This window comes from Panthera leo, chromosome B2, assembly GCF_018350215.1.
Source record: "Panthera leo isolate Ple1 chromosome B2, P.leo_Ple1_pat1.1, whole genome shotgun sequence".
Taxonomy (NCBI): Eukaryota; Metazoa; Chordata; class Mammalia; order Carnivora; family Felidae; genus Panthera; species Panthera leo.
The window spans coordinates 44903099-44923035 of record NC_056683.1 but is presented as its reverse complement, the minus strand read 5'-3'; the positions used below and the strand labels follow the sequence as shown (position 1 = coordinate 44923035).

General features: G+C 38.6%; 1 protein-coding gene across 1 annotated transcript in view; it reads right to left on the bottom strand.

The window, feature by feature from the left end:
* The window catches only part of LOC122220000 (CD2 associated protein), a 137398-nt gene extending 127195 nt beyond the window's left edge, over positions 1 to 10203 (bottom strand). The window contains exon 1 of the mRNA XM_042938997.1: positions 10048 to 10203. Within this exon, the coding sequence (XP_042794931.1) occupies positions 10048 to 10051 (4 nt within the window). The 5' untranslated portion in view covers positions 10052 to 10203. The remainder of the gene's footprint in view (positions 1 to 10047) is intronic.
* Between the last annotated feature and the right edge of the window lie 9734 nt (positions 10204 to 19937).

Sequence of the window (19937 nt, the reverse complement as noted above, 5' to 3'; positions counted from 1 at the left end):
GGACATACTTCAATATACCATACTTAAATTTGTATTATTCTTTAGACTGGCTAGATCCCTCTCCCCTATTATTCCAAATTAAAGTATTGCTGAATCATAGATTTAGTGGATACACAGCAGACTCATAATTTTCTGCCAGTTATTAAAGGTGATAAATTTTTTTAGTAAAATAAAAGTGATGAGGCAAGTATGGTCATTCATTATATATGAAATGAAGAAAATAACAAAGGAGTTTTTATTCAGGCTTTAAACTATGACGTTCTAGTTATAAATTCAATTGGGTTTTATAAAATATAAAGAATATAAGTAATTCAGGAAATGTTTATGGGAAAGGGGTTACCTTGGGGTCTAAAATATCACCTTTACACTTCCATTTGACATTCATTCTGAAAATTCTAAACTTTTATTTTCATCATTTAAGGCAAATTTTTTTAACTGCTTCATATAATGTGTTTGCTAAGAATGGTCTAACTAATAGTTAAGTAAAAATGGAGTCTCCATCTTATTTACACACACACACACACACACACACACTCCAAAACAGTAAGGCAAAATGAAAGAGGGAAACCTGCTGCAGCAGAGAAGGAATTTTGAAATCTAATACAAAACTTTGATATTAGAAGAACACACTGCTAAATAACTTGACGTTTGTTGTTTCTACTCTAAAAAGAAAAAAAAAAAAAGCCATGTAGGAGAGAATACATTTGAAAGATCAATGTTTCCTGAAAACATTATACTCTAGCCAAGACTATAGGTCTCAATTTTACAAATATACTAACTTCTACACTTATAATCCAAGCAAACAATTTGGCACTTGATTATTACAATAATCATGATAAATGCTCTAGAAATTTCACTCATAGTAAATTTCGGGCCTCAGTACTAGGGCACTGATAGATACTAACAATGTTAAGGCAGTTTTAATTTTTCAGGTAAAAGAATCTTAAAGATATCAGTTAAAATGAAGACATGCTTCACTCTGAAGACTCAGCACCAGGAATAGAAAAAAAATTAGCTTGGCTACTGCCAAGTCCTTACTATGTCACTGGTCAAACTAATGAGAGATGAACAAATCCCACTTGCCTTCCAACTGATCTTCCTCATGCTTCTCTATTTACATTTTAACATTTCTGACATTGGAATACATCTTAATGAACTACACTCCTTCTCTTGTTTAGATTTGTAATGACTCATATGTTAAATTTTATTCCTATTATGTTAAGTCTTATTCCTATCATAACACTATAAGCCATCGCAAAACATTCATGACACTCATCAACCAGGAGGGAGGAAGAGGCAGGAGCATTTATGTTAGAATCTCCAGAGGCTATGAATTTTTTTTTTTTTTAAGTCTAGGGGATTCTAATAATATGCCCAATCCGTAACACTGCTATAAACTACCTGAGGCACCAAAATATATATCTGTCCTACTCTCCCTAGTGCATCGCATGACATTAATTACAATCCTCACATTAAGGCAAATATTTCTTGATTAAGCTTTCACATACAGCTCCTTTCCTTGACCATAAGACCTTGCAACAGAGCATGTCTCTTAATGTTGGTGGTAACTACTTGTTACTGTTACCATACTAAAGTATCTTCCTACTAGAAACTCCCAGTGATTAGATGCCACACAGTCACTCTCTTGGAATTAATTACCTGGACACCGAATCATTAAAAAGAACCTGAGCTACATGACACTAAAACAGATACTAGAATTTAGGATCCCATATGAGTCATCTTTGTCTTTGTAAATTAGTTGAGAAAGAGAATGGGATCATGATGGGAAATTTAAGAACAGATACAAAATGTGAAAGATTATAAAATCCAAGTCTCCTAGAGGTACTGAAAAGGACTGATACAGTATAAATAGGTTCTAGCAAAGAAAGCATCTGTAACACTGCCATATCTGTAACAGATCAACATCTTAAACTGGATCTCAATTTAGAACAATGAATTTTTAAAAAAGCAGTTTCTTTTTAGAGTAAAAGTTTCCCTAAGTGCAAAAAACTAGTAAATATACTTTCGATTGAAGAAACCAGTTAAGAAAGCAGAACATCCAGATACCTGAGACCTTCAGAAACAAACAAAAATCCAAAATACAAAAAAGAAACAATGTCAAATTTAGTCCAAAATGCCTACTTCACTTGGAGCTAAAACCAGAGTTCTGACTGAAAAGCAAAGTAAAATAGACTCTTGAAAACAGGTTTGAACTACTCAGGTCCATTTATACACAGATTTCTTTTCTTTTCTTTTTTTTTTTTTTTTTTTAAATAAATACACTATAATACTGCAAATGTATTTTCTCTCCCTTCTTTTTTAAATAAGCTCTAACCCGAAGTGTAGCTTGAACTCATGACCCCAAGATCAAGAGTCACATGCTCTACCAACTGAGCCAGCCAGGTGCCCCCACATTTGACTTTCTTTCTCTAGCTTACTTTATTGTAAGACTACAGTAAATAATACATGTAACATACAAAATATGTGTTAATCCACTGTTTATCGGTAAGGCTTCTGGCCAAAAGTGGGCTATTAGCTACGTTTTGGGGGAGTCAAAGTTATACTCAATTTTCAACTTTAGAGATGGGGGGGGGGGGGCGCTCAGTACCCCTTACCAGAGGTGTTCAAGGGTTAACTGTATTATAACACAGTCTTGGGTCAGAGAAGCCCTAGTAGGATTATGAAAGGAATTTTATCTGCCTAACAATGGTAATAAATGACTCTGTGTCTAAACATCTAACATTAACCTAAAAAAAGCTGGAGGAAAGGGAGGGAAAGTATGGTGGGAGCAGTGAAAAGGGCTACAAATCAAACAAAAATCAAAACCAAAAACAAACAAACAAGTCTTTCTAATAAATAGCCTAACTTTAATTCAGTGAAAGAAACCAAGAAACCAGTAATTAGTGGTACTTTCAAATTTCTTCTTACTTGCCTGTTTAATATTACATATTGGTAGTTACAACTACTCAACTTGTTAAGGATTGTGTTCTTGTTTCTGAAACAGAAGGGTAAACTGAAACTGTTATCTGCTTTGCACTGGGGTGAAAAACAGCAAAGAAAAGGCAGATACATCAAATCCCTAGGACCAAGTAAAGAGAAAGAAGACCAAGAAGACCAAGTAAAAGAGAAAGACTGTGACCAGGAAATATCCTCTCAAGTATTTAGATAGAGAATCTCACATCACCCCATTATCCAAGGCCACTTACAGATCCAGGAACTAATGCAGGCTACTAATATACTCTCAAGACAGAAAATATATAACATCTATAGCTTAGGAGCTCAGTATTACTGCTTGGCTCATCCTACACAATTCCAATAACCAAGTTTGGTTTTGTTCCTGGGGAAAAATACCTGCCTTGTCTCTCATAAAAATCTAGACGCTATCTGATTTTGTTTCCCTGTGGCTAGGACTTCAAAGACTACTGCCAAACCCCATTTCCTCCCTTTTCCCACAAGATGTCAGTCTGAACCTCTACCTAGTGCCTGCTACCAACCAACATCCCACTCCCACCCCAAGCTGGGCCACTCTATTTGTCTATACACACCGCCTTTTACATATCGCTCATGCCGCCGACAGGCTGACTACAGACGTTTATGGATCTCTATCCAGATTCCCCACACCAGTGTTTTGGCCTCTCTTCCATGTAGAAAGACCTATATATCTTGATTTAGGTCAATCTACCTAGTAGTTAGATATCAAATCCTACAGATAGATAAGCAAGTCACAGATCCATCATAACAATTACCTAATCTGCCTAATTTCAATCACAACAACATATTAGATTTTATTTGCCCTTTCTCTTCTGAACACAAACTGAACAATTTCAGATCTTTAATACCTTGCTTCACCAGTTTACCTAGGAAGCAGAACTGCAGCTTTGTCCTCTTCTCACCCGAATCAAGAATCATTACACCCTTCTTTGCCTACATTCAAGCCCTTCCCATGACAGCACTTTTCATATGCACATGAGAAAATCAAACATTTACCATACTTAAAATACATTTTATGTTTTTATTTTAATTCTGGTTAGTTAACAGTATCATATGTTTCAGGTGTACAATACAGTAATTCAACACTTCCATACAACGCCTGGTGTTCATCATAACAAGTGTGTTTCTTTAATCCCCATAGCCTATTTCACCCATCCCTACCCACCTCCCCTCTGGCAACCATCAGTTTGTTCTCTATAATGAAGAGTCTGTTTCTTGCTTTGTCCCTCTTATTTTTTCCCTTTGCTTATTTGTTTCTTAAATGCCATATATGAGTGAAATCATATGGTTTTTGTCTTTCTCTGACTTATTTCACTTAGCATTATACTCTGTAGCTCTATCCATGTCACTGCAAATGGCAAGATTTCATCTTTTTACGGCTTAATAATATTCCACTATAATATTCCACACATATGTGTACACACACGCACACACATATACACACACCACATCTTCTTTATCCATTCATCAGCTAATGGACACTTGGGCTGTATCCACATCCTGGCTATTATGAATAATGCTGCTATAAACATAGGGTTCATGCATCCCTTTGAATTAGTATTCTTGTATTCTCTGGGTAAATACCTAATAGTACAAATGCTGGATCATAAGGTAGTTCTACTTTTAACCTTTTGAACTGTTTTCCAGAGTGACTGCACCAGTTTGCATTCCCACCAACAGTGCACGAGTGCTCCTTTTTCGCCACATCCTTGCCAACACCTGTTGTTTCTTGTGTTGATGATTTTAGCCATTCTGACAGGTATGAGGTGATACCTCACTGCAGTTTTGATTTGCATTCACCTGATTGTAAGTGATGGTGAGAATCTGTTCATGTGCCTACTGGCTATCTATATGTCTTCTTTGGAAGAAATGTCTATTCATGTCTTCTGCCCACTTGTCAATTGGATTATTCATTTTTGGGGTGACGAGTTGTAGAAGTTCTTTATATATTTTGGATACTAACCCTTTATCAGATATATTATTTGCAAATATCTTCTCCAATTCTTAGGCTGCCTTTAGGTCTGGTTAACTGTTTCCTTTGCTGTGCAGAAGCTTTTTATTTTGATGTAGCCCCAACAGTTTAGTTTTGCTTTTGTTTCTCTTGCCTCAGGAGACCTATCTGGGAAGAATTTGCTATGGCCGATGTCAAAGAAGTTACTGCCTATGTTCTTTTCTAGGATTTTTATGGTTTTAGGTCTCACATTTAGGTCTTTAACCATTCTGAATTTATCTCTGTGTATAGTGTGAGAAAGTGGTCCAGTTTCATTCTTTTGCAGGTTGCTGTCCACTTTTCCCAACACCGTTTGTTGAAGAGACTTTTTCCTACTGGATATCCTTTCCTTCTTTGTCAAAGGTTAATTGACCATATAATTGTAGATTTATTTCTGGATTTTCTATTCTGCTCCAGTGATCTACGTGTCTATTTTTGTGCCAGTACCATACTGTTTTGATTATTACAGCTTTAAAATATAACTTGAAGCCCAAAATTGTAATGACTCGAGCTTTGCTTTTCCTTTTCAAGATTGCTTTTGGCTATTCAGGGTCTTTTGTAGTTCCATACATACTTTTGACTGTTTGCTCTAATTCTGTGAAAAATGCTGTTGGTATTTGGATAGGGATTGCATTAAATGTGTAGACTGCTTTGGGTACAGGCAATTTAACAATATTTGCTCTTCCAGTCCATGAGTGTGAAATGTCTTTCCATTTCTTTGTGTCATCTTCAATTTCTTTCACTAGGTTCTTAGAGTTTTCAGACTACAGGTCTTTCATCTCTTTGGTTAGGTTCATTCCTAGGGATCTTTTTATTTTGGATGTAATTATAAATGGGACTGTTTTCTTATTTTCTCTTTTTGCTGCTTCATTACTGGTATATAAAAATGCAACAGACTTCTGTACATTGATTTTGTATCCTGTGACTTTTACAGACCTGGATGCCTTTTATTTCTTTTCATTGTGTGACTATTGTGGCTATGATTTCTAGTACTATGTTGAATGAAAGTGGTGAGAGTGGACATCCTTCCTTGTCTTGTGCCTGACCTTAGGGGAAAAGCTCTCAATGTTTCCTCATTAAGGATGATGTTAGCTGTGGTTTTTCATAGATGGCTTTTATTACGTTCAAGTGTGTTCCCTCTAAACCTGCTTTGTTGAGAGTTTTTATCAGGAATAGATGTTGTACTTTGTCAAATGCTTTTCCTGCATCTATTGAAATAATGATATGGTTCTTATCCTTTCTTTTATTTATGTGATATATCACATGGCTCAATTTGCAATTAAAATACATTTAATAGAGAAGGATATTCCGTGACAAATAAGAGGAGGAAAAAAAAAAAATCACAGATCTGGATTACGTGTAAATAAAAACTTGGATTTATTTTTGATTGGCAAGTGGAATGCACTTCATGTTTTATAACTTTGTTTTTAACTCAAATGCCTTAAAATTTAGATCTTATTAAGTTAACGTGACATCGTTTTACTTTGCCAATCCCCAATTTAGAAAAATATATGACAATGTGAATATCAATATCAATGTGAATTTAAAATATCAATGTGAATTTCCATCCTTAATGGGATTTTTTGGAACTATAGCTATTCAAAGTTTGAAACACTTAGAAAAATCTAATCACAAGTACTTACTAGTTAAGGAATACAACTTATTACTAGTTTTGTTAGTGATCGAACTTCGAAACAAAAAAGTTCTAATATTCCCATTTCATCCTCTGGATTAGTTTAATTAAAGTAAATCCTGAGACTGAAAGGTGAGCCTTTAGCAGGCAATTTCCATTTGCCACTACTTATCTGCTTAAATCAAGATTTTCTCCAAACAGCGCAACAAAATAAGGAAATAAATCACTCTATTATAAAAGTGCATTTATCATCTCTAAACCAACTGCGTATTCCCGTCCATTAAAACTGGCTCATTATTTAAACATGTTGAATAATCATATATGAGCTTAAAAAATAATTTAAACTAAGAAGTTCAGAACCTTACCTAAAAGTAACAGAAATTCAATCCTTAAAATCCACTTACTTTTTCAAAAATAAAAATTCACACATAGTAACTAACACTTTATGCCACTTGCTTTCTGTCTTACTCTCCCTCTAAGATGCAGATCTGTACTTCTGGAGTAAGAAAAGTAAAGTTTTACCTTTCTATTTCTCTAAACTCTCCCCAAATTCTTTCACAGAGAATACCTCAAATTTCTTTATGTTAAGTATTCTTCCATATTTAATAAATGTAGAAACTAAACACATAAAAGCTTAACATAAAATTCAAAGAAACTACTAGTCTCTCCTACTATTCATCCCATATACTTTCTCCTGAACTACTAAACTTACTCCCAATAATGGACTTTTTCAAAGTATAATCAACACTGGAAAAAAAACCCGTAAATTCCTACATAAATTTTATAAAGACGTATTACACAAAATTAAACTTCTGAAAAAAAAATTAATTTCTGCATTACTACAAAATCATCTATCTTATCTCACTCTTCCTTTAAATGCAATACGCACCTTTTAACAAAGGTCAAAAATTGAGAATTGTCTTTATAAACTGGTACAAGAATTAGGGAAATCATTTGAAAATGAAAATAACAAGAATCAGCACTGGCTCTGTTCCAAACACTTTACAAGTATTAGTTCACCCAATCCCCATTACCATCTGCAAGGTTATTTTTACCCCATTTTTAGAGTAAGAAACTGAAGCACAGACAGGTTAAGTAACCTGCTCAGTTACAACAGCTAAAAGGTGGAAGAGCCAGGATTTGACCTTAAGCTGTCCCAGCGGAGAGCCATGCTCTTTAATTCTCTAGCTATACCACCTAAGTAGTACAGATGGTAGGAACCGTCAATTAATGCGTATCCAATTTATTTCAAAACAATGAAATCAGAGATTTTTCATTTTGTGACACATCAGATAAAATAACATATAAAAATACATAGAATATTTTAAGCTGCCAGCTTAAATCATAAGGAATAAAGACTGCTGATAACAAAACCAAACAAACGAGGTTTGTATTATAAAGGAAACTCCTTTTAAATGATTGGGATAACTTTAATATGAATTTCTACATGACTGATAAATTTAAAGTACACGTTCATATGGAAATGTCTGACAAATACCTTTTAAAAATTAACTACAAATGCCCGCAAGTAATCCACCTGCAAAACACATTCTGAGTAGTCGAAAGCACACAAATATCACACTTTACCTAGATAATGCAGCAACTTGCCTAACCAGAACACAGCCGAGAAGTCACTAAGAAAAGGCCTCTGGATAATTAGTAACTCCAAAGCCAAAGTTCTGACATTAATTTTCCTGAAGAAAACATCTCACACACTAAGGGTAGACTTATTTTTCCTTTATGCAGAATTACATATTTGAATATGATTCCCACTTTTGTAGAAAAGTTAGAGAACTGAGGGTGAAGAGGGCACAGTAACAAGCACATCCAATAGCAAAGCAGAAAAATATGTATTTAAATAACTTCAAAATGCAAAGGAATCTGATCAAAAGTCCTGTATACAATCCAGCAGATCCTCAAGGCATCACAGTAACTGATGGTCACAAATGATGACCCTTGGTCATCAAGAGGTTTAATTACACTCTGCACCCTATTTAAGACAAAAAAGAATTACCTATTTTAGTATAAATTTCATCCAAATCGGTTTCAGTGGTTTTATAATTTGACGCTTAAAGGAATAAACCCTCAAAAACTCAGTTACACTCAACTAATTAATTGGAAATAATCTCATTTGTAAGTTCCAAACAGCAAAGGTTTTACTCTTTGGAGGTTTAAGAGCACTTTCTGTACAAAAGTTACCTGAAAGAACATAAAAGGAGAAAGTCTAGCAAAATACAGAAGAGCTAAGCGAGGACCTGTAAACACTATGCTTAAAGCATTCCGACAAAACAATGTGTGGGCAGAAGGTGCCACATCAGCAGTAGTCTGTATTTGTCCTGCTTCTAAATCATTTGTTAGTTGCATGAATTATTAATTTCGGTTAACAGTGTGTTGATATGAAGAGTACCAACTCTCAACTACAAAAAAAGGATAGAATCCTCCTGATTTACTCTATAAATCCAAAATTGGGATTATTCTTATAGAACATGCTTATGCTTTTTGGTGGCACAAATGTATGCTTTATAATGGCACACATTTATAACAGTACAGACACTTCTTTTAAATTGCTTTTAATTTTTAAAGGACTGAGAGAGTGCCTACCTCACACCGAAATTTGTTATCAAAAGAATTGTTACACTACTTAACAAAACTCCCTTTCAAACTAGGCTGCAACACAGTCTGCTTTTGCTAGCTCCTAACAAAACTTTAAAGCACACAGTAAATAACATATAAGGCCGTGTACTTTTCTCTCCTCTCGCAAGGAAGTCTAACTCCAAACAGGAAACAGCTTCTCAAAGGGTTCAACACTGAAACCTCATCAAACCCTAACCCAGTCCTCAGGATGAGATTTAATATTTAAGTGCCAATACACTTGCCTACGTGAAAACAAAGTAAATAAGTCAAGTTTCCCTGTCCTTGAGGCATCCCTAGCAAGTTTCAGCGGAGGGAAAAATTACCTCTCGAAACAACAACAAACGGAAAACCTAGCAAAAGGCCGATCTATACAAAGCCTCGCTGAAGATAAAGAAGCTAAAAGTGCTACTTTGTCAAGTTTTTCCATCACCCTCCCCCATCCAACCAGAATGGGGGAGGGAAAGAGAAGGCTGGAGCAGGGAGGGAAGTTCGGCCCGAGGTTAGCCGGGCAGTGGGCGAGGAGAGGGGACCCGGTGCCCCCGCCCCCCAACCCCTCACCTTTCCCCAAAGCAGGATGAAGCGGGGAGGGGAGCGCAGGAGAAAGCACCCATGAGCCCTCCGACCAATTCCTCCGCGAGAAGAGCAAGGTGGAAGGCAGGGCGAGGAGGGGCGACGGGGAGGGTGCGGTGCGGCCGCGAAGGGGCTGACCCCCTCTCCTCCCCGCGGACAAGAAGGGGAACCGCCTGCCCGAATTGGGGAGGTGCAGTCGGGCGGCGGGAAGCGCCCTCGAGTCTCTTACCCATGCTGGGGGCTCCCGCGGGGAGAAGCCCGGCGCCCGCTGCTCCTCCTCCTGCCGATCGCGCGGCCGCACTTGCGGCGGGAGGCGGGCCCCGCGCTGCGCTCCTTCCCTCCTGAGCTCAGGCGGGGCGAAGTGGCGCCTCCATCCGCCCGCGGCGTTCCCCGGACAGTCCCGTCGGCGCGGCCCGCGAGCAGGAGACGGCGGCGGCGGCGGCTCCTCGCGCCGGGCCTCCGCCAAAGCCGCCGCGGCGGGAGGGCCCTCCCCCGCTCGCCCAGACGGCGGCTTTCCCAGCCCCGTTCGCTCCCGCAGCAGAGGTGGGACCAGCCGGTTCGTCCTGGCCGCTGGCTCCAACCCGGAGCCCGCCTCCCGCAGTTCCCCTCAGCAACCGCTGTTCTAGAACGCGACACCGAAGACTGAGGTTGAGACCCGACTGAGGCCGGGAAGGTGCCGGGAGCTGCACCCGGGAGGAAGGAAATCTCGCGAGAGCCCCCTCTTTCTCCCTGCCCCGCCCCCTCCGCGGCCGGGCTCACCACCCGGCACCCCAGCTGGTGCCAGGTGCGGTGACGTCAGGGTCGGGGAGTAGCGAGCCGCCCGCGTCCAGGTGCAGTGGGCTGAAGAGGAAGGAATCCGGAAGAGCTGTGGCTACTCCTCCGCCTTGAAGTTCGGCACAGCTGGGACGGCCGTTTTGTATGGTTTGTCGCCCCAGATGGATACGAAGTTTTTGCCCATAGGCAGAGTGAGCTTGTGTTGCCCCACTTTCCGCGGGAGCGATGCGGTCGGTGTTGCTCGGTGCAGAGTAGCAGGCTCTGGGGGACTTACCCAGAAAAGAGTCGTCGATAGACAGAAACTGAGGCAGAGAGACAGAGACCTCTTGCTTTCAACCTTCAGAGGCCCAGTTGCTACTGGGACCCCCGTAGTTTACCTCGCAAAGTTCCCAACGAATCACAAGCGTTTGTTCTTCGGGAAATCAAACCAAACCAAAACCCTAGGCACACACAAAAAATCATGTTTTACGGAAATAAGTGATTGGTTCATTTAGCCTCTGTCTGCTGACTACAACGTCGAAATCCCTTTACCTGATCAGGGGGAGAAATAGTCATGATTTGAAATACTGCCCGGCATTGTTTCTAGCCTCAGTATGAGGAAGGACATAGGATTGCTGTGATTAAACATAAGCATTTCTTAGAAGAGTTGGAAACAAGTATAATTCAGCCAACAAGTATAATTTCCCATTGTTCAAATAGACCCAATTCCAGACAGATGTGAGAGAGCAACATTTGTTAAATGCCAACTACTGTGCCTAGTGTTTTTTAAAGAAATTATATCATTTAATTCTTAAAACTATCAATTGTAAGAATTACGATTCTCGACACAAAAACTCCCTTGCCCTTTGGAATCAAGCAGACTTGGGGTTCTGAAACTTAGCACAGTTCTTTACTTTTTTGTGGGACCTTGGATAAATTAACTAAACCTGGCTGAACTTCAGTTCCTTGAATCTGTTGAAAGAAATCTGTATCCTGCAAAGCACAGTGTCTGTCACTTAGTAGCAACCTTCTAAATATTTATTCCCACTATCTCATACAGACCTGCTTTTGCCTTCAATTTTTTTTTTTTTTTTTTTTGGCTTCCCAAAATGTTGCATATGATACCTTTGTAATAAGAATTCGGAGTCACAATCAGAGGCTGAAAAGGAGAAAAGAAAAAAAATGTTAATATGCATACCTAAATGAGATGTACATGTTCAGCATAAATGATATACCATATAATATTAGTACAGTTTGGTGATTCAACATATATACATTATTAAGTGAACACCAGGATAAATTAAGCTACTATCTCTCACCATACAAAGTTATTACAATATTAACTGTATTCTCTGTTATACATTGCATCCCCGTGTATTTTTTTTGTTTGTTTATTTATTTATTTTGAGAGAGAGTGCACGTGTGCATGCGCAAGCCAGGAAGAGGCAGAGAGAGCAAGAGAGAGAGAGAGAGAGAGAGAGGGAGAGAATCCCAACTGGGCTCTCACTGAAACCCATGAACTTTGAGATCATGACCTGAGCTGAAATCAAGAGTTGGACGCTTACCCAACTGAGCCACCCAGGCGCCCCTTATTTATTTTTTAACTGGAAGTTGGTACCTTTTATTCCCCCTCCTCTACTTCACCCACCCTCCTAGCTCTTTCCCTCTGGCAACCACCAGATTGTTCTCTGCTTTGTTTTGTTTTGTTTTAGATTCCACATGTAAGTGAAATCATACAGTATTTGTCTTTCTCTGACTTATTTCACTTAGCATAATACCCTCTATGTCCATTCATTTTGTCACAGATGTAAGATTTCATTCTTTTCATGGCTGAGTAATATCCCATTGTACATATATATATATATATATATATATATATATATATATATATGTATATTGTGTACACACACACACACACACACACCCCACATCTTCTTTATTCATTCATGTGTTAATAGATGTTGTACAGATTGTATCTGTATCTTGGCTTTTGTAAATAATGCTGCAATGTACATAGAGACAAAATATCTTTCGAATTAGTATCTTTGTTTTCTTCAGATAAATACCCAGAAGTGGAATTGCTGGATCACATAGTAGTTCTATTTTTAAATTTTTTGTCAGGAACCTCCATACTGTTCTCCATAGTGGCTATACCACTTTGCATTCCACTAATAGTGCACAAAGTGTCCTTTTTCTCCACATCCTCCTTAACACAAGTTACTTCCTTTCCTTCCTTCTTTTTTCTTTTTGATACTAGCCATTCAGACAGGTATAAGGTGAAATCTCATTGTGGTTTTGATTTACCTCTCCCTAATGGTCAGTGATGTTGCATATCTCACCATGTACCTGTTGGCCATCTGTATTTGGTGTTTTTTGGAGAAATGTCTATTTAAGTCCTCTGCCCATTTCTTACTTGATTACGTTGGGTTTTTTGGTTATTATTGAGTTGTGTCTGTTCTTTGATACATTTTGAATATTAACCCATTATCAATTACATCATTTGTAAATATCTTCTCCCATACAACAGGTTGATTTTTCACCATGTTGATGGTTTTCTTTGCTGTGCAATTTTTTTTTTTTTTTAGTTTTGTACAGTCTGATTTGTTTGCTTTTGTTGCCCTGGCCAGAAGAGATAAATCCTAAACAGGTAATTGCTAAGACTGGTGTCCAAGAGGTTGCTGCATGGGTGTTGTAGGAGTTGTATGGCCTCCAGCCTTAACATTTAGGTCTTTAATCCATTTGAATTTATTTTTGTATATGGCATAAGAAAGTAGTCCAGGTTCAGGGGTGCCTGGGTGGCTCAGTGGGTTAAGTGTCTGACTTTGGCTCAGGTCATGATCTCATGGTTCATGAGTTCAAGCCCTGCATCGGCTCTACTCTGACAGCTCAGAGCCTGGAGCCTGCTTCGGATTCTGTGTCTCCCTCTCTCTCTGCCCCTCCCCCACTTGTGCTCTGTCTCTCTCTCTCTCTCTCTCTCAAAAACAAATCAACATTAAAAAAAAAAATTAAAAAAAAAAAAAGAAAGTAGTCCAGGTTCATTCTTTTTGTGTATTTGTCCATTTTTCCCAACACCATTTATTATTGAAAAAACTATCTTTTCCCCAATAGTATATTCTTCCCTCCTTAGTCAAAGATTAATTGACTATATACACATGGTTTATTCCTGGACCCTCTGTTCTCTGTTCTATTGATCTAAAGGTCTATTTTTGTGTGGATAACATACTGTTTTGATTACTAGAGATTTATAGTATAGTTAGAAATCTGGAAGTGTCATAATGCCAGCTTTGTTCTTTTTTCTCGAGATTGCTTTGCTTATTTTAGGACCTTTGTGTTTCCATATAAGTTTTAAGATTGTTTGCTGCCAACTTTTGCATCTGTGTTCATCAGACATATGGGCCTGTAGTTTTCTCATTTGCAGTTTTTGTTTGTTTTTGGTGTTCAGGATAATACTGGACACATAGAATGAGTTTGAAAGTCTTCATTCTTCTTTATTTTTTGGAATACTTTGAGAAGGATAGGTATTAACGCTTTTTTAATGTTTGGTAAAATTCACCTGTTAAGCTATCTGGTCCTAGACTTTTTTTTGTCGGGAGTTTCCTTTTTTTTTTTTTTTTTTTTTTTTTTTTTTACTGATTCAATTTTATTAGTAGTAATCAGTCTGTTCAGATTTTCTATTTCTTTTTAATTCAGTCTTGGGAGGTTGTGTGTTTCTAGGAATTTATCTATATCTCCTAGGTTGTTTCATTTGTTGACATGTAATTTTTGTGGAAGTCTCTTATGATCCTGTATTTCTGTAGTATCTGTTGTACTTCTCCTCTTTCATTTCCAATTTTCTTTATTTAGGCATTCTTTTTTCTTTTTTTTTTCTTTTTTTTTTTTAATTTTTAATGTTGATTTATTTTTGAGAGAGAGAGAAGAGAGACAGAATGCGAGCCAGGGAAGGGCAGAGAGAGGGAGACACAGAATCCCTCTGTGGGATTCTAAAGCAGGCTCTAGGCTCTGAGCTGTCAGCACTGAGCCCGACATGGGGCTCAAACTCACAGACCATGAGATCATGACCTGAGCTGAAGCTGGACACTTAACTGACTGAGCCACCCAGGTGCCCTAGCCCTCTCTTTTTTCTTGATGAGTCTAACTAAAGATATATTGATTTTATCTATTTTTGTTAAAGAACCAGCTCTTATTTTCATTGATTTCTTTATATATTTTTTAATCTCTATTTCATTTACTTCTGCTCTAGCCTTTATTATTTCCTTCCTACTACTGACTTGGGTTTTGTTCCTTTTTTCTCGTTTCTTTAGGTATAAAGTTGTTCATTTGGGAATTTTCTTGTTTGTTGAGCTAGGCCTTTGTCACTATGAACTTCCCTCTCAGAGCTGCTTTTGTTATGTCCCATAGATTTTAGCTGTTGTGGTTCCATTTTCATTTGTCTCAAGGTATCTTTTTATTCCCTTTTTGATTTCTTCCTTGACTCATTCATTACTTTGTAGAAGGTCGTTTAGCCTCCAAGAGTTTGTGTTTTTTCCATGTTCTTCTTCTAATTGATTTCTACTTTCATTCTACTATGGTTAGAAAAGATGCTCGATCCATTTTAAATCTTCTTAAATGTATTAAGATTTGTTTTGTGGCCTAACATGTGATCTATCCCAGAGAATGTTCTGTGCACACTTGAAAAGAATGTGTATTCTGCTGGTTTTGGATGGAATGCTCTGTATGTATCTAGTAAGTCCATCTGGTCTAATGTGTCATCTAAGTCAATGTTTCTGTATTGATTTTCTTTCTTTTTTTTTTAATTTTTTTAATGTTTCTGTATTTTTTGAGAGACAGAAACAAAGAGACAGAGCATGACTGGCACAAGTGCAGAGAGAGGAAGACACAGAATCCAAAGCAGGCTCCAGGCTCTGAACTGTCAGTATAGAACCCAATGTGGAGTTTGAACTCACTAGCCATGAGATCATGATCTGAGCTGAAGTCAGACACTTAACCAACTGAGCCACCAGGTGCCCCTATATTGATTTTCTGTCTGGATGGTCCATCCATTGATGTAAGTGGGTGTTAAAACCCCCTACTGTTAATGTATTGCCGTCATTTTCTCCCTTTATGTCTGTTAATGTTTGCTTTATGTATTTAGGTCCCCTTTGTTATGTGCATAGATATTTACAAGAGTTATGTGCTCTTGTTGGATAATCTCTTTATCATTATTAATCATTATTATATGTAATCATATAATCATTATTTATGCCCTTCTTTGTCTCTTGTCACAGTCTTTGTTTGATATAGGAATTGCTACCACACCTTTCTTTTCATTTCCATTTGCATGAAATATTTTTTCCCATTCCTTTGCTATCAGTCTTTGTATGACTTTAAATCTGAAGTGAGTCTCTTGGCCAACTGAGCCAGTGTCCCAAAGGTGTTTCTTGTGTGAGCTACGTGCACCCTCCTATTGTGGCTGGATCACGATTGGTGAGGACTTGCTGTTGTATGAGGCTTTGCCCTGCTGTGACAGTATGCTAGCCCCTGGTAGGGCTGCTACACACATGCTATTAAGTGCGGCTGGCCCTGAGCCTGTCTGGCTAAGATACCTGGCTGCGGCTGCTACAGGCACACTGTTGTGTGAGTTTGATCCCCTGCACGCCTGCCCAACTTTACACCCCTGGGCCTGCCGGAGGGCAGGGCTGGCCTCCACTGTGGCTGGCTACAAGGTCCAGTTGTGACTGTTGAAGGCACGCTAGTGTGCCAGCCTGGGCCCCCCAGTGTGGGGGCACTTGGAGGGACCACTGATGCTGGCCAAGACCTCCCACAAGGTGTGGTGGGGCAAGGGGAGCTGCTTAAGAGCTGCTAGGGAGGATGGCGTGCCATTTGGGAGGAGTGCTGAGCTGGGTTGGGCAGGTCGGGTAAGGTGAGTCCGTAGGGGAACGCTGGTGCTAGCACAAGAGGTGGACAGTGTCAGAAATGGCACCCACCAGTGCTGAGCCAGCTGGGTGGAAGGGAAGTGACAAGAAAATGGTGCCCACCAATCCTTCCGTCTCTGAAGAATGTTCTAACAGATCCCTGCCTCTCCAGCACATGCCTTAAAATTAGTCAATGGCTGTCCTTCACATGATACCCAGGGGCTTTTCAAACTGTCGCCATTGCACTGGAACTCAGAGTGAGTGAGATTGTGTGTGGGCTCTTTAAGAACAAAGTCTCAGTTTCCTGCTGCCCTCTGACTCTGCAGACCTAAGCCCTGCTGGTTTGCAAAGCCATTCGGGGTGCTTGTCTCCCCAGTGCAGTTTCTCTGAGCTGAGGAGCCCAATGTGGGATTTGGACCCCTTGTTCCTCAAGGCCTCCATGGTTACGATATCCCTCCACTTGTGGGTCACTGCTGTGGGTCACAGGCTGTTGGTCCTGACTGGACTGCGTCTCCACCTCTTCTGACCATCTCAGTGTGGTTTTTGCTTTATATCCTCACTTGTGTAAGGTCTGTTCTGTTAGCCTTCAGTTAGTTCATCCTCAGGGATTGCTGTCCTATACGTATTGTCAGTTTTGGTGTGTCTGTGGGAGGAGGTAAGCTCAGGACCTTCCTACTCCACGGTCTTGATCCCCTCCTTCAACAAATATTTGTGGAGTATTATGTTCCTTGTCCCCTACCAAGCAAACAAACAGACAAACAAAAGCTGATGTACAGCCCTTATCCTTAAAGATTTTGCATGCTAACTAGGAAGTAAGACATGGACACGTAGTTTTTTGAAAGTTTGAGGTAGTGAAGGTGAAAATGCCTGAGAATTGAAAGGAAAATAAATTACCATAGGCAAGGCCAACTTCTGGAAGCCAGTACGAATGGAACTAAATCTTGGAGGAAGGCAGTAATTTCAGCCTGGAGGAGTCATAGAAGTAAGGGATGCTGGGGGATATACAAACAGACTATTCCTGAGTTTAGAGAAACCTGTGTGTCTCCAGCTGCCCATAAGAAATTAAATGATTTAAAAATTTGAAATAATGAGCCTATTGAGAGGCAAAAGAGGATTCATGAAAGGAGACAAAGGAAAATACGATACAAAGGAAGAGAACTAAATTCCTAGGTCTCTAGGATCCCAGACATTTCAAGAAGAAAGACCAATGTGTAGAACTAAAGAGAGGTTAAAGAAAACAAAGAGAAGGAGGAAAGAAGACCACTGGATTTGACAATAAGGATACCTTTGAAGGTATAATTTCAGAGTATATATAACAGAAAAGTTAGAAGTCAGTTAAATGCTTCAGTGTCTAAATGATTGATAAGGAGACCACAAGTAGATACGGTGACCTGATTTTCTTAACTAGAAGTCAGGTCATGTGATCTGACAACAAGATAAACACATTTACAGTCAATTCTATCAAAGAAATTTCAGGATCTGTTTTATTTCCATAATAAACCAGGTACTTTACAATTTTGAAAATCGGAATAAGAAAATCACTTTGCATATTCAGAGGACAACATCCCATTGAGGTAATGTTGAGGTACTGGATCCTAAAAGAAGTTAGAAGGATCAGGGAACAGAAGCCATAAGAAAGGTTGAGAACATTGAAGTAAAGCTAAGAAGTAATCACAATCCCAGAGTTATTGCCATCTTCCAAAGGTAAAGCCAGAGAAAGTCCCAAAAGAAGAATGAAATCTACAAATTAATTTTTTAAATTTACAAAATGGCACATAAAACTATGTTCTAAACGTTTAAGTATTAAGCAAATGTTTGCTATTAATTCCTCCATGGCGGTCTTTCCATCTTGTGAGTCTGACTTCCCCAATGAGACTTCAAAGTATGGCACTACATTTTGTACATTTTCATATAGCCAGCACTCTACTCAGTTCAAAGCCTTGCTTTCCTCAGCAATCATTCTTAATGGGATGGTAGAAAATATGGTGAAAAGATAATCTCATACTACCCTGTATTCAGATCTGACCTCAAATACCTTTCACCAAAAAACAAACCATCTTTTTGCATTTGTTTTCTTTATTGTTACCTTATAATAAATTAGGTTTTCTCTATCCATCTGTCTTCACCCTTCTTTGTATTCCCAGACAAATGGACTAATACCACTCCAACCACCACTTTCTCTTTTTCTGCTCCCTACTGAAGGTATTGATCTGGCATCAAAGAAAATATTATAATCCCTGTGAAAATGACATAACTTCAGACCAACCAAATTCACTAAACCACAATCATTTTTACCTATTTTTTTAGGAATTTATCAGAAGATATCTATATTGAAAAAAATCACCTACCATCTTTCCTTCTGGTAAAAACTGTTCTAAGCAGGAAGATTATTCTGAAGGAAATTAAATTAAATATCAACTCGATTGTATTATTTTTAAAAACATTCATTTAGCTCAAAACTTACAGGCAACTAATTTTGTTTGTTTCTTTTTTCTAGTTCCACAGTACTTACTAGATTTCCTGGCCAGTTTTCTTATTGTTCTCTTATTTTGGCTTAGCTAGTTTACTGTATACTTACGCACAAATTGCATCAATGTATAACCTGAATTTTTAAAATTATTCTTTAGAAAACAATTGCAGGAAATAATAATCTCAAACACAATGCCTATATTATGAGGTCAGTGAAGCTGGAAAATCTCTCTGCTCAAACTGGTGACCCATCAGCTTGCAACAAAATCCTGCTACTTTGCTAGCAATTTGGGGGATGTGCTCACACATATGATCACTCTAAACACTTTTCATTATTGCACACTAAGAAGAAATTCAATTTAATACATGATGAGCCCATCCAAATGACTCAACACTTTGCCAACTGAAATTACCTTTTTAATAATGTTATTCACGCTTTATTCAGACAGTAGTGTCATCACAGAGCTGGTGTATAATAGGTGAGCCATAGAACTTCATAGGCTCTCAAACACAGTCTCTTTCAAGCATTATTTTTCAAAAATGTTAAAGCTCATCTCTTCTGAGGAGCCAGATGTTTTAGGTAGTCCCAATGACAAATATATTTGCTTTTTTCAAATATCAGGTAATTCAGTTATACACACAATATTACATCAAGAATTTCAAGTCATGAGTACTCGTTCATTCAACTCAACAAACGTTTGCTGATCACCCAAGATAGATCAGCACCTGCTCTGTCATAAATATAGAGATAGAAAATATAGTCCCTGCCCTCAAAGAGGAATTTTGGAGGAGCCCCAAGGGGTACATTGAAGTTGGCTGGTGAGAAGGACAAGCAAGAGGATTCAGACAGCCAGGACAACAGGCAGATGTAGAACTGAAACCCTGGGATGCCTTTGGCGGGGGACAGGCTCAGGAAAACAGATCCAAACTCAGAGGGTTCCATGTATCATGGAAATGATTTGAGGTCTTATCCTAGAAGTTACTGGTACTTAATGAAGGATTCTAA